The sequence below is a fragment of the Phocoena phocoena genome, chromosome 2, assembly GCF_963924675.1.
Source record: "Phocoena phocoena chromosome 2, mPhoPho1.1, whole genome shotgun sequence".
In the NCBI taxonomy this organism is placed as follows: Eukaryota; Metazoa; Chordata; class Mammalia; order Artiodactyla; family Phocoenidae; genus Phocoena; species Phocoena phocoena.
In genome coordinates this window covers 105,893,426-105,921,396 of record NC_089220.1, presented here as the reverse complement: position 1 = coordinate 105,921,396, position 27,971 = coordinate 105,893,426, and the positions used below count along the sequence as shown (strand labels likewise).

Here is a 27,971-nt window from a genome sequence, read left to right as displayed (position 1 = left end):
GAAAATGTCCTACAATGTGCATTTATTCCATATCATTATACAAGGTTTCCATACAGTTATAACTCTTAAGACAATGTTTTTTCTTCACCATTGTACATGGTGCCTAAATCTTTCACTTGAACATGGTGGAAATCCACATCGCATGCTATCCCACGAGCTGTAACGAACTGCAAATGTGCCAATTAAAAGAAAACAGAAGCCTTAGAAGAGCACGTTGGCTTACAAACCCTTGGCTTTAGTGAATTCTGCCAGACAGGATCTGTAGTCTCACCTCATCATTAAACCCAAGACAAAATAAATTAGTGTTGGACAGAATTCTAAATTGTACAATATTGAATGAAAGACCACAGTGGGACCTTTTGTTTAAAGTAGCACCAATCCACACCTGATTGTGTTTCCAACATTAATCTTCCTGTTCATGTATCATTGGCACTTTGAGTGAAAATCTTTCTGCTTCAGCAAGGATTCCTGGACTAAGCATACTGTGTTGCTACTCTCTACGAAGTGTGGCAACGTCAACTTGGGAAATGGCACATTTAAATCATTGTCGCCTTGACACGGGCTTGCCTGTGTGTGTGTCTTTCCCACCCCCGATCTAGCTGGTTCTTTGTGGATGTATCTGTGACAGTGGTAAAAGTAAATAAAAATGCATTTAAGGGGTTTCATGGTAAGCATGGTGTTTAAAAACAAAACAAAAAAAAAAAACAAAAACAACATGAAAGAATGTGGTCGCAGCTAAGGAGGTTTTCACATGTTGTTTAACTCCAGTAAAGTCTGATCCAGCATCTGGTGCATACTAAGGTTTTCTTCTTTGGCATGAGCCACTTTCTCTGTGGTGGGATTAGAAAATTAAGTCATGAATAGCTGCGCTTTGGACACAGTGGTGGTTTGTACATTTAGGCAGGCAAACATCAATCACAAACACAGGATGAGATGATTAGGGCCAGGCATGCTCGTAAGACATTACTCATTTCCAGACAAGGACCTACGAAGGGGAAGCTGTCTTGGACCCGAAGGAACTACAGGCACAGCAGGTTCTCACAGAGTGGCCAGGTGAACCTCCACCAACAATCCACTGAGGACAAAATGTAGGTGGGGTTGGTGAAGGTTCACTGGTCATGTGCCGTGGGAACAGGGAGAGGTGCTTGCAGCACTGAAGTTAACAGCAGACGTTTCTGAGTTACAGGCAGTTAAGGTCTGAGAGTTGTGTTGTAACACAGTCTCACAGAAAACAAAGATGACGTAAATAGGCTTTCTGACAACTTTTTCAATGATTTATTTCTGTTACTCATTAAAAAAAAATTACCAACACGTTTCATGCACACTCCAGTAGGACATTCTCTTATTATTATTTTCACAGTGTTCTATTTATTATTAGCATGACATTCTCACCAGAATCCAACAACACTGTTAGATTGAATAAAAAGCATACCTTTCAGACAATCAGGGACTTCTGACATGAACTCCTGTTTTCAAAAGCTATTTTGCCCAAGCATAGGTAATCATATTTCAAACACTATACCAGATACTTAGAAGTTAGAAATATGAATATGTAATAGGAATATATATTATATATATCACATCCTATATATAATATATATATATATATATATATATACTTATACCCATACACACCCCTCTGCTTTGGCTTTCTAACTTAAAGCAAGACTCAGTTCTCTGTAGGAAATAGAAAACATTTTTTTGGTCCTCATTATGTATCAGCTCAAACAAGAGGACCTGCTCTTGCAAAGATGAGTGCTGAATTGATTATAAACATTGATCCATATACACAGATGTAATTTTACCATAAAAGTGGTTTGGGGATTAAAGAGAACTTAATTATTCCAGATATGAGAGGAAAATGCAGGCAAGGCCAGCCTTTCAACTGATTCATGTTCAATTCTGCAGAAAGGAATCGTTTTCAACCCTATTAGGTGAAGGTATGACAGTCTTAGATTTCCTGCCCATGGGCTGCGTTCCTAGAATTCAGCCCAGGTTCTCTCCCACTTAAGTTTAATCCTCATTCAAGGCCAGCTTTAGTTGGTTAGTTAGGCGGCGGTTTTGCTCAAGTTGCTGGTAGAGTTCGTCTGTACAGGTCAGCAAGCAGGTTAGCAGAAGAGAAGAGGCAGAAGGAAGAGAGGTTAGCTAGAGTTGGTGAGAGGGAGCTCGCAGACAGAACAGACGTACCTCGGGCGCCAGTCACTTGCTGAACAGGTTACCCTTACCCTGTGGTCAGCTGTCCTGTGCCCAGGAAGGGTGGATGGAAAAGGCCTGGCAGATTTAGGGAGAGCCAGGACGCCTCTCTTGGCAGGACGGGAGGGAAAGAGAGCAGCAGGATTCAAGGAGGAGGACAGAGAGAGGGTATGTTCCTCATGCATCTCAGTAAAACCACTGTGTAAACCGGGCTGAATGCAGCTTCTGGAAACAGCCTCAGGAACAGGGGCAGGGCTGGAGGCGAGCCCACTCCTTGCTAGGGTTCAGCTGAGAGCTTCCTGCGAAACCTCAACCTGCCCATTTCTGCTCACCTCTCCCTGGAACCCCTTTCATCTCCACTCCCAGGGCTGGCTTTCCTTTCAGGTAGCACCAAGAGGGGCTACCGCCGCTGCATTAACAGCAGAACTGAGCTCCCTGTCCCTCCCCTAGTTGCTGTGATACAGGGTGCAAATTCTGAACTCTCGTCCAGCCTAGATACAGGGCGTGTTACCCTACCCAAACAGCAAAAGAACAAGCATTTTATCTCCACTCAAAACTGACTTAAAATTTAACTGCTGACCTTCTGAAGAGGATGGCATTCTCTGGTGCTAGATGGATGTGTATAAAATGAATAAAATCTCAAACAGCCACATGGAGACCAGCGTGAAAAGCATTTTACACTCGGGCATGTAATCTGCTCACTTGGCAAGGAAGGCAGCCACTAGAGTCAGTCTGTATCTGGTGGTCCAGGGGATGCCCCAACAAGGACAAGAACCTGGCACTTACCATGAAAAGGTGGAGAATACATTATTGCTTCCAATGACGGTGACAACCTAGACCCACACAACTCTAACTTAATGATCTTGAAAAGCAATAATCCTATGCCCCGGGGAAAAGAAAAAGGTTCCGTCTCTAGCCCCCAGGTCTGTGGGGAAATTGATCAATTCTTATTTTCATTTTCTCTCATGTATGGTAGGAAATGGGGAATACGCTATATTCGTTGTACTTTCTAGCTTGGAATATCTGCTGCGTTGTCTTCTTTGTCCATCCAAATTTTCTGAATATTCGAAACCCCGGTCAAATGCCACCTCCTCCAGGGAGCGCCCAGTCAGAATTACTGTCTCTATTCCTTGTTGACTCTAAATGCACACCATCTGTTAGTTCAGACTTGCTTCCCTCATCTATCTTCCCACAAGATAGCCAGCTCATTGAGGGCAAAGAACATTTCTGGTTCATCTCTTTACCACATCCTTCCTACCTTTCATGGTATCTTGCATGTTTGGGGGGTGCAAAATCTATACCCCACTAGCACATTCACACTATCGCGTGGGAGATACCACCAAAGGCAGGTAGGATGTCTTAGTTTGCTGAGCCAATGTACAGCCAAACTGGGATGGAAGAACTCTGGAAAAATCCCAGAGAATCTAGAGGGTCAATGTGAATGCAGCTTAATGACAGCTGTCCGTACCACATCCTCCTTTGGACCTGCTCCACTTCAGCTGCCATGGCACTGGTGTGCCTGGAACACTTATATGTTTGCAAGTATTCTTCCCTCCTGTTCTACCTCCCCAATGTCTGGGATGTCTAGTGCCAAGCAATGCTTTTGGGGTTTGGTCCAACCAAGGCTCTTGCAGCAGCTGCCTCTACATATGGCCTGACCCTGTGAGCTAGAAGCCTGGGCCCCAACAATTTCTTGATAAAATCAAAAAGCTATTTATCCTCCTGTGCACCCATACCTTCTTGGGCTATTCCAGATTTGCCTTCCAATCCATCAGTTTCCCATTTCCCCTTGTAGAATATACTTATAGGAAGTGTGAAAATCTCCAGAAGGGCTTTCAAAAAACAGATGTGCCTCCAAAATTAACTGAACATCTGCTCAGCAGAACTTTCAGACTTGTCATTTTATCTATGGCAGAAAGCAGGGTTACTCAGAGAAGGGCCCACTTCTATTACTCTGAATTTTAAAAGAACAAGGCAGGAATCATAGTCAAAAGCAAGCCCAAGAAGCCTTAAGGAAAAGATAAACAAGAAATTACTGAAGACTTTACACTCTCAAGGGAGAGACACTGTCTAAATTATAAATTTTTAAAAGTCCACTATACCATTATTAAATACACTTACCTCTTAAAAAGAGTATTTTTACTCTCTTCTGAGGTTTTGTAGAGTGACTGACCTTTTCAATTTGTCCAAATTTACTTGAATACAAGGGTATATAAACACTCTTAGGCTAAGAAAAACTATACACAAACAGATGAAGGTCACCCACATTTAAAACACAGGAGAAATGTAGCCAGACTGTTGAGGATGGAGAAATATTGGGAATTAAGAAATAAAAGTCCACATCATTTTTAAGTTCTAATTTTGTGATGTGTTATAAAAAATCACTTAATTGCTGGTTTTGAATTTATAAATATAACTGATAAACTATAACTGAACAATTTCTACTTTTTTTTTTTTTTGCAGTACGCGGGCTTCTCACTGTTGTGGCCTCTCCCGTTGTGGAGCACAGGCTCCGGACGCGCAGGCTCAGCGGCCATGGCTCACGGGCCTAGCCACTCCGCGGCATGTGGGATCTTCCCGGACTGGGGCACGAACCTGTGTCCCCTGCATCGGCAGGCAGACTCTCAACCACTGCGCCACCAGGGAAGCCCTCTACTATTTTTAAGGGGTAAAAAAAAAAAGAACCAACTTTAATGGCTATGCTTTAAAGATGTTCACAAAAAAAAAAAAAGTTAATTACCACAAAGATTTACTGTAAGTACAACCCCTCCTAAAGAATACATGATGCGCTTAAGAGTACAAAAATAAATCTTGACTTGAACATAATCGTATGTTCCTTAAACCTAAGAATGTCATTTCATGATCAAAATGAAGGTGGCTGAGGAATGAATATACTTTTAAAAAGCTTTAACTGTTCTTTGTGCTGTAAAAGGATGATCAACGATAACCTCAACTTACACTGTTTGAATCCACATTCCTTTTCACCTTTTCTGATATGTAAGTTCCTAGCAATGTGGGGTGGCAGCCACACCCTCCCAAGCAGGACTATCTAAACACCAACACAGAGGGCTCACCACATCCCAACTAAACATCTGGCAGAGGAAGGCACTGCTCAAGGCAGATCTTCCGGCTCCAACAAGCAACATCCCCTGTGCAGAGGTTCTCAACCCGTACTACATACCAGAGCCATCTCAATCCCTAAAAAGACACACATGCCCAGGCCTCACTCTAACCCTTGCAAACCAAAACTCTGAGAGGGACCCAGGCATGGGTATTTTTTTAAAAGTTCCGCAAGAAACTACTGTTTTAGAGTCTCCTGGTATTAATGTATGATGTTCAGAATCGGGGGGGAAAAAAAAAGAGCAAAGCAGCAGTCAAAAATTAACCCTCATATGTGTGATGAAGATTTGGAGTTTTATTCAGTGTTGAAACTAAAATGTCAATAAATAAGAAGTAAAAAGAAAAGCAAACAGAAATAGCTTACACAGTGTTTATTTTACACTGCAATGAGGAGCTTCTGTACAATAGGAAGCACAGTGTGTGCCTGGCCCTAAGGCAGGATGTGGAAAGAAAGAACCAGGGTCAGCTGGAGAACAGACAAACTGCAGAACTCAGAGAGGAGGGACATCCAGCTTGATGAAGGGGTTGTGCGAGAAGTGAAGCAAAGAGACTTATCTGCATGAAGAGAAAAGGTGGGAGAAAAAGGAAAAAAGTGGCACAATGGAAAACAGGGACGCTAAACTAACAGATGAGAGCAGCATTTGAAACACAGGTAAGAAGCAGACATGCAAAACCTGCTGCCAGCCGCACCTACAGGACAATGTCAATCCTTGCCCACCAGTGTCTGGACCCGAGGCCAGCACAAGCCCCTTCTGGGGGAGTTTCATTGCAAAAGACCCATGAACAGAACTTAAAAACAGATTTTAAGCTAAACCCACCTTTCAGAATATTTAACCATATTTAATGCTGAAAGTTTTTCTCATAGAATCACCACGTTTTAGCACTGAGAGACAGATGATCTGATCCATCCCCTCATTTACAAATGAGGGAAGAGAGGATGGAATTCTCTCTAGTTTCCATGGTGACAGTCATGTCTCAAGGGGTAGTGTGGCGATTCTATAATCTATAAGGCAGCAGGCACTTGCCAACACTCTTCAAGCTACCATTTTTCTGCACGGGTAAAGGAATGACAGGTGGGCCAGGAAACTGAAATTTCCAGCTTACGTGGAATTCAGTGCCATGTTTTGAGATTAAAAGGAAGCCTCTGTGAAACATTCCAGGTTAGAATTTAGAGGGGCAGAACCAGCTTCACATTCAGGTTTGGTTAGTAATATGTAAGTTAGTCGTGTATGCTCCAGGTTCTCGTGAGATTAAGACTACCTACACTCCACTCTTACTGCCCAGCAGTAGTAAAAGCTGGGCCATTAACTCCCAAACTCATATAACACAATCTGTGTTTTATGTCCTATTTCTTTGACACAGGTTGTGGTGTTTGTATTGTTAATTCTTTTATATAAACAGAAAATTAAAGGCTCGGCTACCCGGCAGAGGGTTCATTTCTGTCTAGAGTCCTTAAAAGGAAAATGTGACTTTTTACAGCAACATTCTTTATGCTGTTCTGGATCAATTTCCCTTCTCTGAGAGCCTCAGTCATCTGACAGTGTTGGGTTCCTTAAATTTATTATTTCTTTTACGAAAAATGTTCACATTGTATTTAACTGAATCTTAGGAAACTGCCTTTTGATATTTCTTGGGAAATTCCTGCACAATTGCGTGGCCTACCAATTCTACTTGAGCCTAGTTTAATTTCCTAAAAGGACAGTGCCCAAGTCACACATATTCCAGTTCACTGCTTCATGGGAACAATCTAGCTGAGACAATGTGAAATAAATGGATTCTGAAAGGAAAATGGTTTTGTATAGACAGACAATCTACTTGGCCTTTATGTTAGTAGAATGTGAAAAAACAATGACTATCCTAGATTATGCAAAGACAGTGAGCATAAAGGTGTAAAGATGGAGATTCTGGAGATACAGAAGGGAGTGGTGGCGAATTTATCATATTAGCATGAGGGCACGGGTGTGAGCAGGCAGGGTGGATGAACATTTACATGGAAGTCATATCGTTGAGAGCGTGGTCCAGCTCCTCGCTGATGGCTTTGTACTTCAGTTTCTGAGCGTACAGCTCGTCTATGACCAGGAATTGGAAGGCAGAGGTGCAAGGACATGGAGAGTGATCAAGAGATGGAGGGTGAGTGAGGGTGGCATGGACACCATCCCGACACAGCAGCAAGAAAAGGGCAATGCATGAAGGAATTGGTGCCGCAGCAGGTGGCCAATGCAGGAGGCGTGCGTTTTGTTTTTAATAAAATTGAAACAAAAACAAAAAGAACAAAACCCATTAGAAAATAAAACAAGAAACTCAATATGAAAATCATAACAAATACGGCAGGTATATCAGTAAACCATGTTAAACCCTGAACGAAACCACACAAGGCTGTCTCCTGGTTGGGAGAGGGGTAATAGAACATCTTTCTTTTATAGAGCTATAATTTAATTACACTGGAGTAGTCAGCCACCTGCCACTATAAACAGTGGAAAAAATATCCAAGGGCATTGTTTTGAAGAAACAATTTGTGACTACAGTCTGTAATCCTTATCTGGCTCCACCCTGAAACCACTGACTTCTGGACCAAACTAGACCACTGGGGTATGGATTTCTGGGTGCCATCCAGACTACTCCTGTGGTCTGCCCACTCAAGCTGCCCTGGCTGGTCCAGGAGGCTTGAAAAGCGAGGAGAGCCACGCTTTTTATGGTGTTGCCGTGCCAAGTCTGCAATTCAGTTCTTCTGATGATGAAGGTTTCATACTCTGCTGCAATTTGGCAGATTGTTTTGCAACCATTTGTCATTTTCTCTTTTCCACCAGCTTGGTTATCATCTGCACCAACCTCCAGTCCCTTCTCTAGCCACTTCTGCCTTTGATGCATATATTTTATATATTTTTTTCTTTCTTTTTCACAGCCTCAGAGCTCAACATTTAGGATTTCTGAGAGACAGAGAGGGTGTCACTAAAATAAAACCTAAATATCTTAGTGGAGAAGTGCTGAAGTATAATGTCAAAGTGTAGTGCCCTATTACCCTCCATCCTCCTGTCAGGATACACAGCACATGCCAAGAATTAGTAACTTAAAAAAAAAAAAAATCCAAACCCTTACACTGAATTCGCACTTGGGGGAAGATAAGTTGTGCCTAAAAACAAATCCATACCATTCTGGCAATAATGAGATACCACGTAAAGACAGAAAACACACCAGTCATTCTCACCTATGACCACCTCACTCAGAGTGAGAAATAAACCTGCCACACTTCTGAAGAGTGTGCAGTAGAGCCGTCTGGCATCTGCTGTTACAAAAAGAGATGGGCCCCGTCTGGTGGCTAACGGTCATCTGGTGAACAGAGAGTTTAAGAGCCACGGAATGAAAACCCCAAAGGGCAGACAGGAAGAATGTGCAAGAGCAAAGAAGTGTATCAAGGAGGACGCAATGATTGGAAAATGACTTTGCCGGGTCACTACTCAGCCATAAGGATTAAGTTAAAAACAAAACTGAAGATCTTACCTTCTAAGTCATCAATGCTTTTCTCCAATTTAGTTACTGACCTCTCTGCAAACTCGGCCCGAGTCTCGGCCTGCAATAATTCAATTTATTTCAATCAGAATTGGGAAGTTTTAGGTTTCCAGTAGCTACAAATATAGAGAAACTAGAGAATGAAAATCAAGCCTGGCACCCAGGAATGGGGTCTGAGACCACCTGCCAGTCAGTCACCACAGTGAGAGGTGGCGAGCACAGCTCACTCTCCAAGACCACCCCCGAAAATCCCTGGATCATTTTAACTTTAAAATGAAAAAGCCCTGAACAGTGCCGTAAAAACAAACTCAATCCAGCTGGCTTTGTCCACAACACCCTTAATATTACCTCCTTCAGCTTGTCAGAAAGGACCTTAATCTCTTCCTCATATTTGTCTTCCTTCTGCGAGTACTGTAATTAGAAAGAATGTTCCAGATGTCAGGCCATAGTTCACCCTATACTGAGGTCTTCTAATACAACGCAAGTGTCAGCCCAGCCAACAGATGTTGAGGATCTCTTAGGAGGTAATGGAGCCGCTGATATCAAATGGCATACAACAATGCATTCTCTGTTTTCCTGCCTATTGTTTTACATGGGATAAGAACAAGATAACTTATCCATTTGGCACTTGGTTTAAATTAAATTGTTACAGATGACTCACATACTCAAAATAAAATAGATTCTCCATTAAAAAAAAAAAGAATCTGTTATTGATAATCATCAGGAAATTGCCTCAAAATGACGCCATTTGCTAAAGTGTCTAATGGATTACTCCTTTCCTTGGCAGGGCCCCAGAAGAGAAAAAGGGGGTGTCTCTAGAGCAACTCTTAAAGAAGCCTTTCCCCCACGCCGTGCTCCTGGCCTACCTTCTCAGCCTGAGCCTCCAGTGACTTCAAGTTGTTCGTCACAGTTTTCAACTCTTCTTCAAGCTCGGCACATTTGCTAACGTTTTCGATCAGAGGTAGAAAGGGTGGGAGACAAGCCAAAGGAAGGAGGAGAGAAAAAGGAGAGGGATGGGAAAAAATGAAAACCGAGTCCTAGAGAACAAAGGGCTGCCTTAAAGTAGCCAAATCATCAAGGTACTAAAACGCTCAATTTTGCCATGGACACTGCTCCTGACCTTCCAACAGCAGAAAGGCAGGGTGACAAAATCCAACAACCTTGAAGTGTGATAATTTGGCTTCTTTTCTGGCTGCACCAAAGAGCATTTATGAAGGAAAAACAAAGGAGTATAAAGGACCCAAAGAAAGCACTTAAAGCAAGGTATAAGATAGCAGAGGGTGTAGTGAAGGTGCAGTCGTTATAAAAATGAACCAGTAGGCATTGGAAGCTGAAAGACGCCTGGGTTGCAGTTAAACCTAAAACCCATACATGAGCCATCAGTACCTTATCCTCTGCAGCCATTAATGCTTTCAAGGTCTGATCCATTATTCTTAATTGTTCTTCCAGCTGTCGAACTTGGCTGTTAGTGGACACAGGAAATGCACAAGGCCATTCTCAAAATCAGTGTGCAGGTAAGGCATGCAGTGATACACGCATTCATACATAGACACCCCACGCAAGTCCTCCGTGTTCCATACTCGTGGCTCATCCACGTCAAATGAGCACTTAAGGAGCCCGGAGCTGAAACAGGTAAATGTGCAGCTGCCAGAAGGTCATGCTGTTTAGTCACTGCTCCGCAGCACCCCACACACAGCCTCCTGGCGCCGGGCCCGCTTACCCTTCTGAGAGCTCAGCCCGCTCCTCTGCACGCTCCAGGTCACTCTCAATGATGACCAGCTTACGGGCCACCTGCAGCAGAACAAACACAAAACACACACACCATGGGGCTTCCAAGCTCTGAGGAGGGGTGTGGGGTGAGGACTGGATCCGTCAGCCCCTAGGAGTCCTTGCCTCCAAACAAGATGATCCTCTTTCCCGTGCACTGGAGAGAAGCAACTCTCCACCAGGCGTGCCCATGGAGAGGAGACCAGAGGCTTCTGCTCACCAAGACTCAGCGTGGTTAGTTATGGGTGGGCTGGCTCATCTTTAGTCCTACCTAGGTGAGGCCTGTATAATTACATAGCAGCCAGACCAAGTGTGGAAGGAGGGAGAGAGACGAAGTTCACAATCTCCAAACTAGCAGTGTGATGAGACATACGCCTTTTATGCTGAAAAGGCGGGGCTGCAAGACAAGACTGAAAATAATCCTGAGAACTCCATCCATCTAGAGCTCTGTACCTCGACTCCCTCTGTGTGCAGCAGGCTACAAATGCCAACAGAAACAGCAAGAGAGGCTGACATGAGAAGCTGCTGAGGTGACTAATGAGGTCAGTGGAAGAAAGGACCAGAGAGAAGGGATCCTAGGAAGCATTTCAAAATTAGTGGGCGTAGTGTAACCTGGAGATGGGAGATGATGATGACGAAGAGTCAGTGCTGTTTCAGGATAGCCATAGTACATTAAGGGAAAAACTAAAACCTTAACACAGTCATATGGGCTCTGTTATCACACAGGAGGTTGCTTTCATGGGGCATGACCAGGAGGTGATTCACCTGTGAACCCTGAGGAGAGAGGAGGACAGACAGAAAGGCCTCCATGAATCTAGGGAGCAAGTGCATGGTCTGTGTCTCCACACTGACTGAACTGGGCTGTGCCAGGTGAATCATACTAGGGAGAAGTGCTTGTGTGGTGACAGCATGAGAGGTCCCTTCCACAACACACAAGAGGCCCAACTCTCCCTTCTCCTGACCAGAGAACTTTTGTCCTGGTCTTTGTGTGTGTGTTTGGGGCGGGGGGTGGGGGGAGGCATGGGGGCACAAAAAAAGCTTTGGTCTTTCCCAGTGCAACTGATCCCCTAGCAGGATCAAAATTGAGAACCGTTTTCTGGGGACAAAGGAACTCTGCTTCTCAAAACCACCCATTTCTGCTAAGGAAGCAGATGGTTTCACTGAAGAACGCAAGGCTGCACACTGCTCCCCCGCTCCTGGGCCCCCGCGGATGGGAGTCCACAAGGCCTTGGGCCCCAGGATCTGACCTCTTCATACTTGCGGTCGGCATCCTCAGCGATGTGCTTGGCCTCTTTCAGTTGGATCTCCTGAATTTCCATTTTCTCCTCATCCTTTTGAGCTCGGCTTTCAATGACTTTCATGCCTCTGAAAAGGAAAACATGCAGGAAGGCCCAAGATTTAGAGGTGACCTCCACAAACTCACCCTGCACCACAGTGGTTTGTGAGGCTCAGTTTAACTGACAGACCGAAACAGAGCACAGAGCTACTTTTATCTTCCAAACCATGAAACAAGACTTTCCAGAGCTGAAAGCAGAAAAGACATACACTTCCCTCTCTCTGTTTATTGTGAATGAAAGGTTACACTTTTGGTACTGTTGACACTGTCCAGGCAGCTAATGTGAAATGAAAGGTACCATGTGAGGATCCTGTTTGAATGTGGGAGGCATGGAATCAAGAAAGGTCAACAAGCTTTACCTGCTATATAAATAATGGGACTTCTGCCCTTTTCTGGTGGGAAGCTTCAGCTTAAAAATGGACCAAAGTTAGAACGAAAGCAAACTTATCTTCATGTACTTCCTTCCCACAAAGAAAGTAGCTGTTCTTACCCCTTTAGCCACAAATGTAAGTATCAGATTGAACCAAATGAAATTGCTGGTATTTGACCACATCGGACCTGCAAAAATGGCAATTTCATGTGGGTTGACCTATATTTTAGAGAAGAAACTGAGTTTTGCCTATAATAAAACTCATAATAGAGGTGTTGAGAGGCAGGACCAACACCATTTTCTATGCTGATGTATACGTTTGGATCCTTCAGCATGGTGGTAAGTTTTAGAAAATGTTAATTGACCTATATTACAGATTTATGCAATAACAAATTGTGTTAAAACGGGAATCATTTACCAAAATCTAAGTAGGCAGTAAGATAAATAAGTCACTATTTTTTTTTTTTTTTTTTTTAATGAAGCACTACAGTGTATTTTAGGAGACCTGCATCTTGGCTCGGCCATAAATTCTCTTTGAGAGTTCGGGCAGGCCATACCAGTCTCTGAACCCTAGTCTTCTCATCTGTAAAACCAGGGGACTGGAGTAAATGATCTCTAAATACCTTTTTACTCCAATGTCTAATACTGCCAGACTGCCTTCCTTTCAGGTTCACTAACAAGTGTATTTCAGGAAGAAGCCAGCCACAAAACCGTTGGTTATATGTACACTGTAAGAGATGAGAGTCATCTTTAAGAATTCCAAAACTCTCGATTAGAAAAGAATCAATAATCAACAGTGAATAATGAGCTGAAAACTTCAGCTAAAGAGCTTCTTTAATCCTAAAGTCTGAAATCATTCTTTATCCATGGTGGCAGGGGGCAGAAATGCACCTCAAAGACGGAGAAATGGACAAAATGACTGACTGCATGCACCTGCCCAGGTCACAGCGCAGAAACACACTGCCAGTGTCTGAGACATCACAATACTTTGTCATCCCTCGAAGGGCAGAACTCTCTCTAGTCTTGTGGAGTCTTTCTTGGAGTGCTTCCAAGTAATATGAGTACAATAACTTGAGCACAATAACTTGAACAGTTGAACATGAGAGAAAATGCCTGGTGGAATACACGATGGCTGATATGGCCCTGGTTTTCCTTTACCACCACAAGGCTGAATCTTGGGGTAATGAGTCAGGTAGAGCCAGGTCATAGTGGGAGCATGCTCAGCAGACATGCAGATCTGACTGTACTTACCTATGCACGTGTGTCTTATCAGCTTTACTAAGTCCAAAACAATTTACTTTTGTGGATCGTATTTCTGTTTTATCTGTGCTTTCTCTTCCTCTCATTTCTTGGGCTCTTTGACAACTGACAGCCCATACTGTATTTACCTCGGCCTAAGCCTCCTTGGTATATTTCATGTTTTTTAACATCTTTATTGGAGTATAATTGCTTTACAATGGTGTGTTAGTTTCTGCTTTATAACAAAGTGAATCAGCTATACATATACATATGTTCCCATATTTCTTCCCTCTTGCGTCTGCCCCCCTCCCACCCTCCCTATCCCACCCCTCTAGGTGGTCACAAAGCACCGAGCTGATCTCCCTGTGCTATGCGGCTTCCTTGGTATATTTTTAAATAAAGTTATCTTTTTTAAAAAAATGCATAATTGCTCCATGGTCAGTAGGAATTAAAGAACCAAAACACATCCCTAAAACCTCCTGTTTACACGTCCATCTCCCTCGCTGGGTGGTGAGCTCTAAGAGAGCAGGAATGGCGTCTTTTTCTTATTTGTAACCTTGGGGTTTAAAACAGTGCTTTGCATAAAGGTGTCCCACTAATGTTAAATGAACAAAACCATTAGTAGCACCTGGATCAAGTCAGGAAATAGTGCCACCAAGGTACTGTAAAATTCTTAGAGGCCCAAGATCAGAGAAGCCCTCCCGTTCCACCAGGAGGAAAGGCTGTGCTAACAGGTGGGCTGGACGAGGGGTCCTCACCTCTCACTCTCATCTGCTGCCTTCTCGGCCTCCTCCAGCTTCTGCAGAGCTGTTGCCAGACGCTCCTGGGCACGATCCAACTCTTCCTCAACCAGCTGGATGCGTCTGTTCAGAGAAGCTACGTCGGCTTCAGCCTGGATAGAGAGAGTGAAAGGCATTTCAATGTCGGAGAGAAAGTGAGGGTAGTGCCTTCAGGAGGGGCTGAGACTGAAACACTGGTTCCAGATGGGAAGCCTGGGCCCTGTGGTGAGCCACCCTAAAGTGTGTTACAAGCCCTGGTCAACTCTGGAGTTGTCGGATACGTTCATCCGTTGACATACCCAGTGAATGTCCACCTTGGGGTATATGCAGATCCACACACACCATCCTCATCGGACAAAGCGACCATCAGCAACACTCTCTCACTTGGTTCTCTTCCTCCACGGATTTCAACACGCTGGCTTTACCTGCCTGTTAAGGAGGAGCTTCATCACAGCCACCTCACTCGGTGGGGCCTGAGGTGTGGACAGAGGCGATGGGACTTACCCAGGCTCAGTCTCACAAGACGAGAGCAGCATAGCGAGGACTCGGACTCAGGAGTCTCAATTCTCCTTTCTGCTGATTGTGTTCTCAAAGGGGCTTTATTAAATATTTTAGGAACTAAAATATTTTTAAATTCAGTGGTTCTAAAATATACACCATACAGAGACACAGCAAAACCTAGCAAGCCTCCTGCCCTTCAGCACCCCTTTAGAATAACTGGTCACACTGGAAGAGGGCCAAGACAAATTTCCCAAGCGTTTGTGACATACGCCTACAGGAATTTCTCACAAGTCAAGGTTGCTACAAAAAGAGCTTCAAACTCCTTAGAAGAAAAGCAGTACAGATACTGTTTATACTTGGTATCTATCTCTGAAATAAGATGTTTCTTTTTGGGGGACGCAATGGTTACCTACAGTTATGAGCATTTGTTACTATAAGCCTTAGCACACTTGCAAGCCTGGACCGGTCCATTACATACACTTGCATTGATGGCTGTTTAAACATTATGCACGTAAGTGAAACACAGAATTTGTTAATCTGGTACTGTTTCCTCATCCACTCTGAATGTGTGCTCTTCCTGGGGTGATGGGGTTTTTAGGACACTTGGAAGTTTTCTAAAAACTACAACATGCACTTTGGGACTATGCTAGCTCTCTACCTACAGTCCTGTCTTCCTTACTCAACTGTAAGCTTCTTATGTGCAAGGAATCACAATTCACTGCACAGAGTATGGGCTCAGTAAAGGTCTACTGAACAAAATGAGTAAAACCAACCTAATTTAAACAAAAGCAACTTTTTTAGTTTCTGGACCCATGATACACAGTTTGAAATGCACATGCAGTTAGAGTCTACGATTATGGCCTTAAAGTAAAGGAACACGAGAACATTCTGCTCTTTGCTCATCTAGATTTGTAAAATTTTAAAAGTCAAGTTCTCTCTGGGAAAGAGAGGTGATTAGGGCATCTACAATCATGGTGAAGGACTTTATATAAAAACATGCAAATACACTTTTATCGCTTCAAAAATTAACTATGGGGCTTCCCTGGTGGCGCAGTGGTTGAGAGTCCACCTGCTGATGCAGGGGACACGGGTTCGTGCCCCGGACTGGGAAGATGCCACATGCCGCGGAGCGGCTGGGCCCGTGAGCCATGGCCGCTAAGCCTGCGCGTCCGGAGCCTGTGCTCTGCAACAGGAGAGGCCACAACAGTGAGAGGCCCACGTACCACACACACACACACACAAAATTAACTATGTAGTAATAATTGGCTGATGAAGGCAGGGAGCAGGGGAAAATGTGAAATGAATCCGAGGTCAGTTAACAGTTGCACTGGCCCACAAAGTAGATCACTGAAGGTACACAGCTAGTAATGGGCTCCACCAGGTCTGGCAGGTGAATGTTGGGAGTTTTTTGGAGGAGCGATGAGGGTAATAGGGATAACACATTTCTTAAATATGGAAACTTTAAAAAGTTTTTAGCCCCATGTAAAAAAACAAAACAAAACAAAACCGGAAGGAGGTATACATTAAGGGTATACTTTGGGATCAGGTCAGATTTCTTTTCTATATTTTCCATTTCTAGTAAAATTCTATTCATTTCATGAATGGGGGAAAACAAGCAAGCAACCCTGAAAGCTGAAAACTAAAATGAAAAGCAAAACAAAAACCACCCTCCAAAACACCACCAACAAAAAAACCTCAGCAGAGTGTCTAGGTCATGTACTCAGAAGTATTTTTCCCCCTTTTCTTAAATATCCTTGTTATAGGTGCTGCAGCCAGAGAAATGTCAACAAGATATTCAAAACAATTTCTGTAGCCACCACACTCTAAGCTTCCTGTTCTGTTTTCGATCTGGGCCCCAACCTCAAGGACTTTGTACTCACAGAGAGGAGACTGTTTATACTCCGGGGAAAGAACCCTCCAGGTGCCAGGCCAGTCCGGGTCCCTGGCCTCCCACACACCTGGGGCATCAGAGAGTAAGGAGACAGCACCCCATGTTCGTTCCTGCCTCTGCACAAAAGATCTCCCTACCTGAGAGGGACACCCATCAATCCAAATCTTCCCTCTTCCCTCTTATTGCCTCCACTCTAACCGTTCTTTCCCTTAGCTCTGGATACTGTTTTATAAATGTCATTAACTCCTTTTCCCCAGGAGCATTTTGTAGAACCTACATTAGGGGTTGTGCCCTACGGAAATACCAGTCAATAGGCCTCGTATACGGCACCAGAACAACAACTGGGAATGGAGACCTGTTCTAGGAGCCAGGACGGGCAACACAGAGAACAGACCTGTGGGTGGTCCACAAAACGGGGTCTAAGATGTTTAGCTGGAGGGGTCCCTAGGCATTGTCCAGCAGTTCCCACAACTGGCTGGGTGTCCAAATTCACCAGGAGATGCATATTAAAAATACAAATTTCCGGGCTTTCCTGGTGGTTCAGTGGTTAAGAAGCTACCTGCCAATGCAGGGGACATGGTTCGAGCCCTGGTCCGGGAAGATCCCACATGCCGCGAAGCAACTAAGCCCGTGTGCCACAACTACTGAGCCCGTGTGCCTAGAGCCCGTGCTCCGCAACAAGAGAAGCCACCGCAATGAGAAGCCCATGCACAGCAACGAAGAGCAGCCCCCGCTGGCTGCAACTAGAGAAAGCCTGCGCACAGCAACAAAGACCCAATGCAGCCAAAAATTTAAAAAAAGAAACAAAAACAAAACAAATTTCCAGGCCCCATCCCTAGAGATTCTGATTCAAGAGGTCAGAAAGGAGGACAGGAATCTGCACTATAAAAAAGCAACCCCCCCCACACCCCACCCACCGTCCAAAGAAGCTGGAAAATCCTGTGGGAACCACTCATCTAGCTCTTTGTAGAAGAGAGAATAGGAAGAGGGAGGGATCTTTGACATGCTCAGGTCACAGCCATCAGCGGCAGGTAAGACTAGCACCAAAGTCCCCTGGTCCTCACGTGCTGGCATGCCTGCCTCCCTTCTCAAGGCCTCCTGGAGCCTCGTGGAAGCCCTGGAACTGGTGGTTCTCACCTATGGAGTCTTTCTGCTTTCTGACGTCAGAGCAGCAGGTTCTCTACAGCCACCCTGACTCCAACCCCCTACCTGAGAAAAGGCCTTCAGCGAAAGAACCTAACCAGGACTAGAAGAACGGTTACTGTACTGAATATCATCCGCTAAACAAGTCCTCTCAATCCATTTGGAAAAAAGGTGTCGTATGAAATTGAAAACATCATCAAGTAACACCAGGGGGGTACCAGCTCACACAAGGACACAGAGCATTTGTTCTCAATCCCAGAAACCAACGCCTGCTGCCCCAGAGGTTTCAGAGCAGGATGGGCAAAGGTGCTTGTAGGTAACAGCCCAGATCTGAAAGCAGTGTCTGGGGTGTATCGATCTCTACATAAGCTTCCCCCGGGAAAAACCTGGGCTCTCACTGGCTTCTCAGGCCTCACCATACTGGTCTGATCGCAATTTAGTTTGGTTCTCTAGAATTCAAGATATATTCAATTCCATAAATTAATTAAGGACACCCTTATTTTCACTTTTTTGGGGGGGGTGGACTATGCTCTATGTTCAAAAGGCCCACATCTCTCACCTGCACTAGCTTTTATCCCCGGTATGTATTCTCTGAGTTCTGAGGCTTATTTAGATATTTTCTAAGGTTCTTTCCATCACAGCACCTGGGCAGTTTACTTAAGACTTAACTGGCTGTTGCCTGTCAGTACAAACCCTACAGACACATGACCATCTGTTATTTAAAAAGCAGATATAAATAACAAGGCACTTGGGAAGGGTCAAGACCCCAGACGCAAATTATTTCCAGGCATGGAAGTCACCCACGTGTACTGGGTTAGCTTCTAACGACAGCTCATGTGTTGACACTGCTGGTGAAGTCTTTGGGATGCTAGTTTCTTTCATTTCAAAAGTGCTATTGTGTCCCAACATGTAATGAACTACTCAGAAAAGAGACTGCTATATTAGTAAAGGTTACCAACTGTCTTCCTGCAGATCTGTTGTTAAACAACCACCAGGGGCCCTACATGTGTGCCTTAGAGCTGCATGTGCCCCCCAGTCCCTTTCACAAGGTACCTAAGAAACTACAATAGATAGCAAGGGCATGCCCACACAATATAGCAAAATGTTACTCCAAGTCTGACTTGAAAGAGAACTTTTACAGGGCCTAGATTTTCATGAAATCCAGGTGTTCTAGCCAATATAACTGAAGGCAATTTAAAAATAGCAATGGTTTTTACTTTAAAAACAAGTATTTCCGTTAGGACAATTAAGAAGAAATAATTGTAGGAGAATAATATTATATCCTAAAAATAAATCCTCTAGAATGTATGTTCAAAGTCCTACCTGAACTGGAGTACTGCATGGGATGATCAAAGGTCAGGCCTTTTTATTTCATGCGAACTGTAGATGTACAGACAAAGTTTCACCCAGTTTACTGTGTAAGACCCAAGTCACTACAGCCAAGTTAAACTTCTGCCCTTATATGGTAAGGAAAGGGGAAAAAAACACGGATGACATTAAGGGGCACTCCCATGGATAAGAGTTAAAAACAATCTCTCTATTGCTCCAAAGCCTGTAACTCACGAGGCATTTTTGTGTAATGAGTGAGAAGGGACGTGAACAGGGCACTGTAGTGCCTTCGCCTTGCCTATACATGAAAGCAGAAAGCCAGAGTATATATACACTCCAGCTACTGCCACCCTGGCGGGGGCAGGGGGCAATAGGGGCACAAAATGCACTTTTAGATTTTTGTTTTCAGAAATATTTGCCAACTCTAAGGAGGGGAAGGGCTGGGAATTTTTGTAAATTGGTTTTTCCTGTGATTTAATGAAGTTACCAATTAAGAACCTACAGGCTGCAACTGTTAAGTGCCCTTGTTTGCTGAGTACCATCCAGAAAGAAGGAAGGCCGACTGCCTTCTTCCTGCTCCCTCTTTGATAAGGACAAAAGACAAACAAAACCCTAGTGGGTCACAAGACCTGGTGTCAACCATTACATCAAGCAAAGTAGCCTCATTCCAAAATTTTGAAGGGCCCACACACCTTGGAAAAACAAACCAGTAGAAAAAAAGGGATGGCTGCTTTTTCCAAAGTTAAGTGCTGGTTGTAATAGGGCCAATTAACTACAGCCTGTCTGAATCTTTGAGAATGTGAATTAGGGCCAACTCTCCAAATATTTTTTGCAGTGGCTCATGACTTTGTCACTAAATTTTTATCCTTGCTGCCAAGAGAAACTGTGACTGCTAGCTTAACTCACAGCTATGCCTGACAACTACCAAGAAACCACCTTCAATTAGCTACCTTTAAGTTCCAGTTTCATAAGTTAGGAACACCTCTCAATCTGAAATTCTCTCTTCCGTGGTCTGACCCAGTCCTCAAGTTGCTGTCATAAAAAGTTCTGTGCCCATCCAATCATCCGGATAGACTATTTTCAAAAATCACTTAAAAATTTTTGAAGCTAAACCACTTTTAATAAAAAGCTTTGAAAAGAATGAAATCATTATCTTTACCCAACTGGCCCAGGAAGAGTACCGTCATAAAACTAAGCCCAAAAGAGAAGGTGAGTAAAATAGTAACAATGTGCCCTTCATAAAATTTATCTTCTGTGTCTAATATCAATCACCAGGCCAGCAGTCCATAAGAGGCTCTCCTGTACAGGACCACATATTCCCTTTCTTAGCAGGGGGAGGGGAGTTCTACCCACTTCCACCACTAATACCACTTCGACCCACCAAACATTCCTTCCAGCCTGCCTGTGTCCTCTCTCCGTTCAAGTTGAAAAAAGAAAAAAAAAAAAACTGATTAGGAGCATTGAAGTGGAGTGTTTTAAGATGTAGTGAAATGAGCAGCCCATCTTTAAGACCCTTTGATAGCTGGTGAACTGAAAGCAAAGGAGCAATAAGCGATGCCGAGTGTGGAGCAGTTCTAATACCAGCTGATGCAAGGCACTTACTCTAGTGTGCTAAGCACCATTGCAACTTCTTTACACACACTCTTTTCATCCTAACAACAGGCAGGTACTACTACCATTACCCACATTTTACAGTCGAGGAACTGAGGGACTGAGAAGTTAAATGATTCAAATCCTAGCAGGCTGGGCCCAGAGTTCTTGTTCTTATCCATCATGTTCTATTGGTTCTAATGGTTCAAGGACAACTGCGAGCCAGAGAGGGAGTCGGAATTCATTCATCGCCTGGCCAAATTCAGACATCCATGGGACCGCTGCTGTCTTGTCCTCTACAGAAAATGATCTTTTGCCTATTATTTCCTGGTTCTTGCCTATTTTATCTGAAACTTCATCTAGTTAGGCCTTCCTTTCAAGAGGACCCATTTGCTTCTAGGTATTTTATGCAAAACAGGTCTCATAGCTTCTACAGCCAGCCATAATGCCATTACATACACCTCTCAACTCAGAATACGCCTCTATTAAGCACAGAAGGACCCCACATGAGCGCTTGTCATAAAATTCCCAAGGTGTTTGAGTATCCTGATTTAACACACACACACACTCAAAAATCAACAAACAGCAAATGCCTTAACTACCTCTGAAATCCTGTTCCGGTGTGCTGGATGCATTTGCCTTAGTGGAAAGGAAGGAAGCCAGGTATTACACTCAACGTGGGGGAGGGGAAGCCGGCGGGAGAAAACACCCAATAATCGTAGCTATTTAGCCTACTTTTTCAAGACTCGGTAACAAAGGAACATCTACCTGTACAGAACTTGGGAGGAGGGATGGTTAAGAAAGGGAAGGGCAAAGGGCCGTATACTAAGTCAGAATACGCGCTGTCAGTGTCTCAACCACCCCAGAGAAACAGGCTTTCAAGAAACCAAGGCTAAAAAGGGATGGGGGAGTTTAGCATCCCCGGGCCCCAAAGCCAGACAATGCCTCAGACATGACCTGTTAGCGCCCTTCACCAAAAGAACGGATTTCCAAAAGGAGGGACCTCTTCCGTCCCCACTCTCCGAGTAAATAATACCAGCAGCGCAAAGGGCACATGCCGGGGGACCCGAGACGCCGGGCCGAACGCAAACACCCCAGACATAGAGTTCCTTCTGGGAAAGAGCTGCTTCCAGAACCTTCTCAACACCACTAATTCTCCCTCGGTTCTTTAGACCAGCGAGATGAAAAGGGCTGAAGTGAACGGGCGGCGCCCCTCCCCAGAGCCCGACACCTGCGGGCCCAGGTGCGCCCCGAGGCGGGGGGAGGGGTGGCGGGGGAAGGTGGGCTCCGGGGGGCCCTGCGGGGCGCGGTGGGGCCAACTGGGGAGAAGGCGCCTCCGGGGATGGGTGATGGGTGGGTCCCTTACGGTCTCCCTCAGCTTCCTCTCGTAGTCCAGCTCGCGCTGCAGGCTGCCCGCGCGCTCCTCCGCGGCGTCCGCCTGCTCCTGCAGGCTCCGAATCTTCCTCCGCACCGCCTCCAGCGAACTGCTCCCCGCCATTGCGCCGGGCGGCGGCGGGCCGGCAGGCTGGCCGACTGCCGCGGGAAAGGCCGGCTGCTGCGCTCCTGCCGCCGCTGCTGCTGCCGCACTCCGACAGCCCGGCCACCCCGCCCAGGCCGCGGCGCGCCACAGCAGCGCCCCCTGCGGCCCAGGCACAGCCCGGAAGTCGCGACCTCCTAGGCTGCGCAGGCGAACAGCAGGCGGGTGCGCGAGCGCCGGGGGCGGGCCCAGCGGGCGGGGCGGGGCGCGCGCCGCGGACCCCGGGAATTCTCCAATCGCGGGAGGCACCGCGCATGCTCGCGGCCGCGGGGCTGACAGGCGCGGTGCGCAGGCTGCCGGGGCACCTGGTGAGCGGGAGGGTGGCCAACGCGCCGAGGGTGTTACTTCGACTCCCAGCGCCCCTCCCCTGCGCCGTGGGGAACCCGAGTAACGGATTTGGCTGCAAAGGGCGACGGTGCCGCCTGTTGGCGGCGGGAGCGCTCCGCTCGGGACTGCCAGTTTCCCATGCCCAGGAAGGAGAAAAGCCGAGCGAGGGGTTTGGGGCTTGAATGTACCCCCAAAGGGATTGTTCCTCGATGTAAAGAACCCCAGAACACAAGATCCTAACCACAACAACTCTCCTTCCCTCCAAACTCATGAAGGGAAAACCACTAACGTATTGCATAGAGGTTAAACCTCCTAAATGCTGTCTCCCTAGGTTAGAATCTGGCTTTTGGTTTTGTCCTGGTTGTGTGACGGAAAACAACTTGATCTGTAAAAGCACGGTTAATAGTAGTACGTTTCTCATAGGATTGCTGTGAGGATTATGAAATGACAAAGCACTAAGCACAATACCTTGTACGTAGTTAACTCAAATGATAGCTTTAGTTAATAAATACACAGGCACTGTCTTAAGAGTCAGGCTACGGCCTATAACCAGCTGTGGGACCTCAAGCCCGCCAGCCTATCTGGGACTTACTTTCCTTTCCACAAAAACAATCATCTCAAGGGTCCCTTCTAGTTACAACCTTCTCTGCTTTTAGATCAGCCTCTGAGATCTTCTGGAAACTGACCAATTCTGGGCTGGACTGAGATGTCTTAAAAGGCACACCGAGGAAGGTTACAGAACCCTATGAGAGCGTCTGGCTACAGCTGGATGAAAACCAAAGCGGACACAATCTTTGGGAACCACCCTCTGGCAATTCTCCCCTTCGGCTACGTTTTTAAATGTCTTCTAAGTCTCACAGCTTTCTTTCCTCACCTTTCTCACAGAAGGCCCTTCAAGTCAGTTCCTATGTGTTTAAGTGTGGGAATAATGAAGAAAAAGAAAACACACTTGATAACCCCCTCCTATGCCAAAGCCCTAATGAGGAAGCTCCTTGCTTTTCTGACTCATTTGCTATGGACTTTCTCACAGCCTCCCTCTGCTGAGACTCTCACAAAGCCCAGCATGGGCCCTCACATCCTGTAGGTGGAGCCTCTAGCTTTGTTTCCACACAGTTCATCTAGTCAGGAGGGAGGTCACAACTGCTTCCCTAAGAGTACAGACTGGGGACCTCCAACTTTGAGGGTGGGAGAAGGGGGCATCCGGGAGCCTCCAGGAGACGCAGAAACTGCTGGACAGGTGCAAATGCTGTAAGCAGCCAACTAGTGACTTAATGTCCTGCTTTTCAAACATCTGGGAAAGTCAGTTTCAGGTGAGTTCATTTTCAGGCTGATGTCATTATACAAGAGTTTAGGACAGTTGTTCTCGGCCTTGGCTGCACATTGGAACCACCTGGGTATTTAACAAATACTAATGCCTGCATTCCACTCCCAGAGATTCTAATTGGCCTGGGGTACAGCCTGGATTTTAAGTTTGAAAACCATCCTAGGTGATTGTTTAGGTAAGGTTGAGAATCACTGATTTAGAATGCAAAGACCTACAGGGAACAAAGACTTACATACTGCAGATGTCAGAGACATCACAGTTATTGGGGAAGGGGTTGGGCCAGAGAGAAAATAGAGCGCTTGATCCCCTTCAGCCTCACTTATGTGGAGGGACGACAAAAAATTCAAAACAAAACCATCAGAGATCCGACCTTGCAAATTACAACCTTTCAAGCTAGGAAGAGCCCATTTCTGGAATAGGATTTGTAAAGTGTGTTGGTAAATTAATAGAAAAATGTTTTTAGTAGTAGAAAAATGTGAAAATGTTTTACATTGGTGAGTAATAGTGCAATGTCCTAATCCCAAATGTAATACAATTCTACCTCAGGAAGTTGACCTCTCTCCTACCTTTCTCTAGTGACATCTGTCTCTTCCTCCTCAAGTCTTCACTCTTTTTACTAGCTAGCAATCACTCTAAATATAGCATTTCTTCACAAACGTCTTGCACATCCCTACAGATTCCAAACAACCTAAAATGTCTTAAAGGGGAAGATGATCAATATACTACCAAAAAAAAAAAGTGTACCATATTAGGGATAGTTTTCCAGTGGAAAGAAAAGAACACAGCTTCAAAAACCTCCCCCTCCTCCTGGCTCCGCCCTCTCCCACCGAGCTGGCTTTAAATATCCTCTTTGCCACTTCTGCCTCACCTCATTCCAATGCACCATTAAACAAGACTTTTCAATAAAGACATGATAGAACCACATAGTTACAATAATTATGATTTTTTTTCCTTAAGAATCGTAGTAGATTTTTCTCCTTCTCTTGCTTTCAGTCTTACTGGGCTATTTTCAAATTCTCTGCATTCTTTTCCTTATAAGGAATATCTCTCCTTGATCTATCAGCGGCTCTTTTGAAAAAGCTAAATAAACGTCCTGCTGGAGAATTTCGGGGAGACAGACATCCTCCATTTAACCATATACGGAGCAGACATCTGATCTACATTACACAAAACTGGCACAGAGTTATATGCGTTTTTTTGGCTCTTTTTCTAAAGCCAGGTAGTTTGTAACTTAAATATTTTACCTAAATCAGTGTTTCCCTGAACCCCCTTTCCAGAGACCTTGCTTTTCACTCAAACTTTCTTTTTGTCAGATTCTAAATGTCCTGTGTCTGGATCTCTCATTTACAAAGCACACTCGGAGATTACGTTTCGTGCCTTTCATGTCACGGAAAGCCTTACTGATTTCAAGACCCAGATCCTCCAGCAATTTACACTTTACTCTCATACAAAAAATTCTGCTGCTGCACTTGGTAGTTCAACTTTCTGGGCATAGGTTTCCCTGGTGCTCATACATTCTTGAAATAGTTACCAACTTCCCAACGAATTCTTTCCTAATTGGGCCTCTAGGCTTAATTAGCTTCTAGAATGGTGTGAAAAGAAGTCGGTCCTCTGGAAATCTAATGCTTGTCCTGACTTACGCAGCAGAAGAGGCAAGCTCTTCGGCTAAAAGGATTCCAGAGGGCAGTGGACAAAATGCTGGCAGAGCTTTTGTGGTGCGTGCATCATCCTTGAAACTATGTGGTGGTTGTCAGCGGCTGACAGGTTGGGGTGGGGTGAGCAGGAGAGTCGGGGGCAGCTAGCTCACTATACCATATAAAGCACTGAGCTATATATAACTCCCAGCTTACTTTCTGGATCTAGTGCCCTCAGACTGCAGACCCAAGCAAATATCGTCTTCCCAGGCAGATCTTAAGGGCTGGATTAAGCTTCCCTAGTGAATAAGGAGGCCTCAAGTGTTTCTGTGGCCCACCATCAAGCTTAGCCTTCTAAGTAGCACCATGCCATTTTTTCAGTGCCATCTCTAGTCTGTGTCCTGACTAGACCCACCACCGAAAACCAGGCCTTGCCACCCACCAGAGATGGCAAAAGGAAAGAAAGTGGAGAAAACTAGGCATTCTGTTTGCACAAACCTCGGTGATGACACCTCGGAGGTTTTCTGCCACCATGGAGCAGGGTTCACCTCCAGAGTCCAATTTCAGTTACTGTATTATTCCAGCTTCTCACCCACCCCCCTCCATCCCCAGGGGTGGGGGAAAGAAGGAGAAAAAGAAAGAGGAATGGATGGAATAAAAATGAATGTGTGCAGTAGCAGTCGGAGGCAGCATCCAGTGCTCTGGGCCACGGCAGGCTATGTGCGGGTTTCCAGCAAGAGGAGGTGACCCTCCTCCATTGCTCTCTGGCCCCTGTGGTGACCCCAGAGCGGCCACCAGGGCAGGAGGTGAGGGAGGCAGTGTGTGCGTGCACTTACGTCGGTGGCCTTTTTCTCCGCCAGCTCCAGCTTCTCCTGGGCATCTTTGAGAGCCTCGGAGTATTTGTCCAGTTCATCTTCGGTGGCCTTGAGTTTCTTTTGCAGCGACACCAGCTCATCTTCCAGCTGGGAGTTGGCCGTGGGGGACGGGGACGGGAGGGGGGGTGCAGCAGGCAGCGTGATCCCGCAGGGGAGGGGTGTGGGTGCACAGAGCCAGAAGGACAGGGACAGCGGGAGAGAGAAAGGGAAAGACAGGGAAGGAGAGAGAGAGAGACAGAGTTAGCCATTCGTGCGCCGCGCCGCGCGCCCAGGGTACCTTGGCGGCGGCCTCATCGGCGGCCAGGAGGCTGTCCTCTGCCTTGTGCAGCTCCTCCAGCACCCGGTCCCGCTCGTCCTCCGACGCCCGCAGCAGCTTCTCCTTGGCCGCTATGTCCTCCTCGAGCTGGGGGGCGGCGGCGGGCGGGCGCGGCCGGCCGGCACGGACCGGGTGTTAGACACACACACACACACACACACACACACACACACACACAACACACGGGCACCGAGTTGGCTGGGGCCCTTCGGGTGTGAGGCGCCGCCGAGTTGGGGTTCAAGGGTCCCTAGGTAACCCTCCTCTCGCGCGGAGCCCACTCCGCACCCCACCCCAGCCCCCCGGGGCCAGACTCCTGCGGAGGTCTCAGCGGGCTCAAGCCCACAACTTGGGGGTGCAGAAAAACGCCCCCGTCTCCCCGGCCCGCCGTACTCTCTAGTCTGTCCATCTTTGTTTTTAGGAACAAACTGTGTGACTGTCCCTCCCACCTCCCTCGCGCCCCCCCCCCAGTTGAATGTTTTATACTCCCCAGTCAAAAAGTCCAGAAGAACTTCTAACACTTTCTGGACTTGATTCCCTTCAACTCTCCTCCTCTCCCCTGCCCCCGAATCCAAAACTGATTTCTCATCCTGAGAATCAAGTGCCTCTAGGACTTGAAGGGACTTCGCGGGCTCTGGGAACCAGAAAAGGGAAATAAGCGTCCCCAGACGAGAGAAAAAGTTAGAATAAGCCAGAGTCTCGCTCTTCCCTTCCCCCTTCTCAGACGCCCTGGAGTGGGGTGGCTCCCCGAGTCCTCGGAGTGAGGGGCCGGGAAGGGGTGCGAGGCCCGGGTCCCGGGGCCCCCGGCGGGCGGAGCGCGGGCGACCGGCCGGCGCAGGGCCGGAAAGGCGCAGGCAGACCTGCTTGCTCCTGTCCTCAGCCGCCTTCTTATCGGCCTCCGCCTGCTCCGCTCGATCCAAGGCGTTCTCCTTGTCGAGCTTGAGCATCTGCATCTTCTTCTTGATGGCGTCCATGGTGGCGGCGGCGAGCGGCCCTGGGGCTGCGGCGGCGGGAGCGGGGAGGCAAGAGCGCGGTGGGGAGGCCGATCCGGAGTGCGAGCGCACAGCCGCCTGCTGATCCCAGATATGTACTTTCCCAAGGGGGCGACCGCATTCCTCAAGACAGCCAATACTTTTTTGGAAAAGCTTTTTTCTCCTGCCCCCTTTCCCCCTCTCCTCCCTCCGCCCCCTGCGCCC

At 46.2% G+C, this 27,971-nt stretch overlaps 1 protein-coding gene across 24 annotated transcripts; it reads right to left on the bottom strand.

The window, feature by feature from the left end:
• On the bottom strand, window positions 1–27,926 carry TPM1 (tropomyosin 1). 24 transcript variants are annotated; one of them, XM_065872828.1, is made up of 10 exons: window positions 27,636–27,749; window positions 26,740–26,865; window positions 26,424–26,549; window positions 14,291–14,424; window positions 11,835–11,952; window positions 10,541–10,611; window positions 9,687–9,762; window positions 9,169–9,231; window positions 8,812–8,881; window positions 748–830 (listed from the first exon to the last, which is right to left on the bottom strand). In XM_065872828.1, the coding sequence occupies exons 1-10, from the start codon at window positions 27,747–27,749 to the stop codon at window positions 748–750; spliced, it is 981 nt and encodes a 326-aa protein (XP_065728900.1). The 24 variants fall into 24 exon arrangements, with proteins under 24 accessions (XP_065728909.1, XP_065728905.1, XP_065728900.1 ...); XM_065872832.1 differs by lacking the exons at window positions 9,687–9,762; window positions 26,740–26,865 and adding exons at window positions 7,304–7,382; window positions 10,207–10,282 and having other exon boundaries at window positions 797–830; XM_065872835.1 differs by lacking the exons at window positions 748–830; window positions 26,740–26,865 and adding exons at window positions 5,668–5,868; window positions 7,304–7,382 and having other exon boundaries at window positions 27,636–27,926.
• Between the last annotated feature and the right edge of the window lie 45 nt (window positions 27,927–27,971).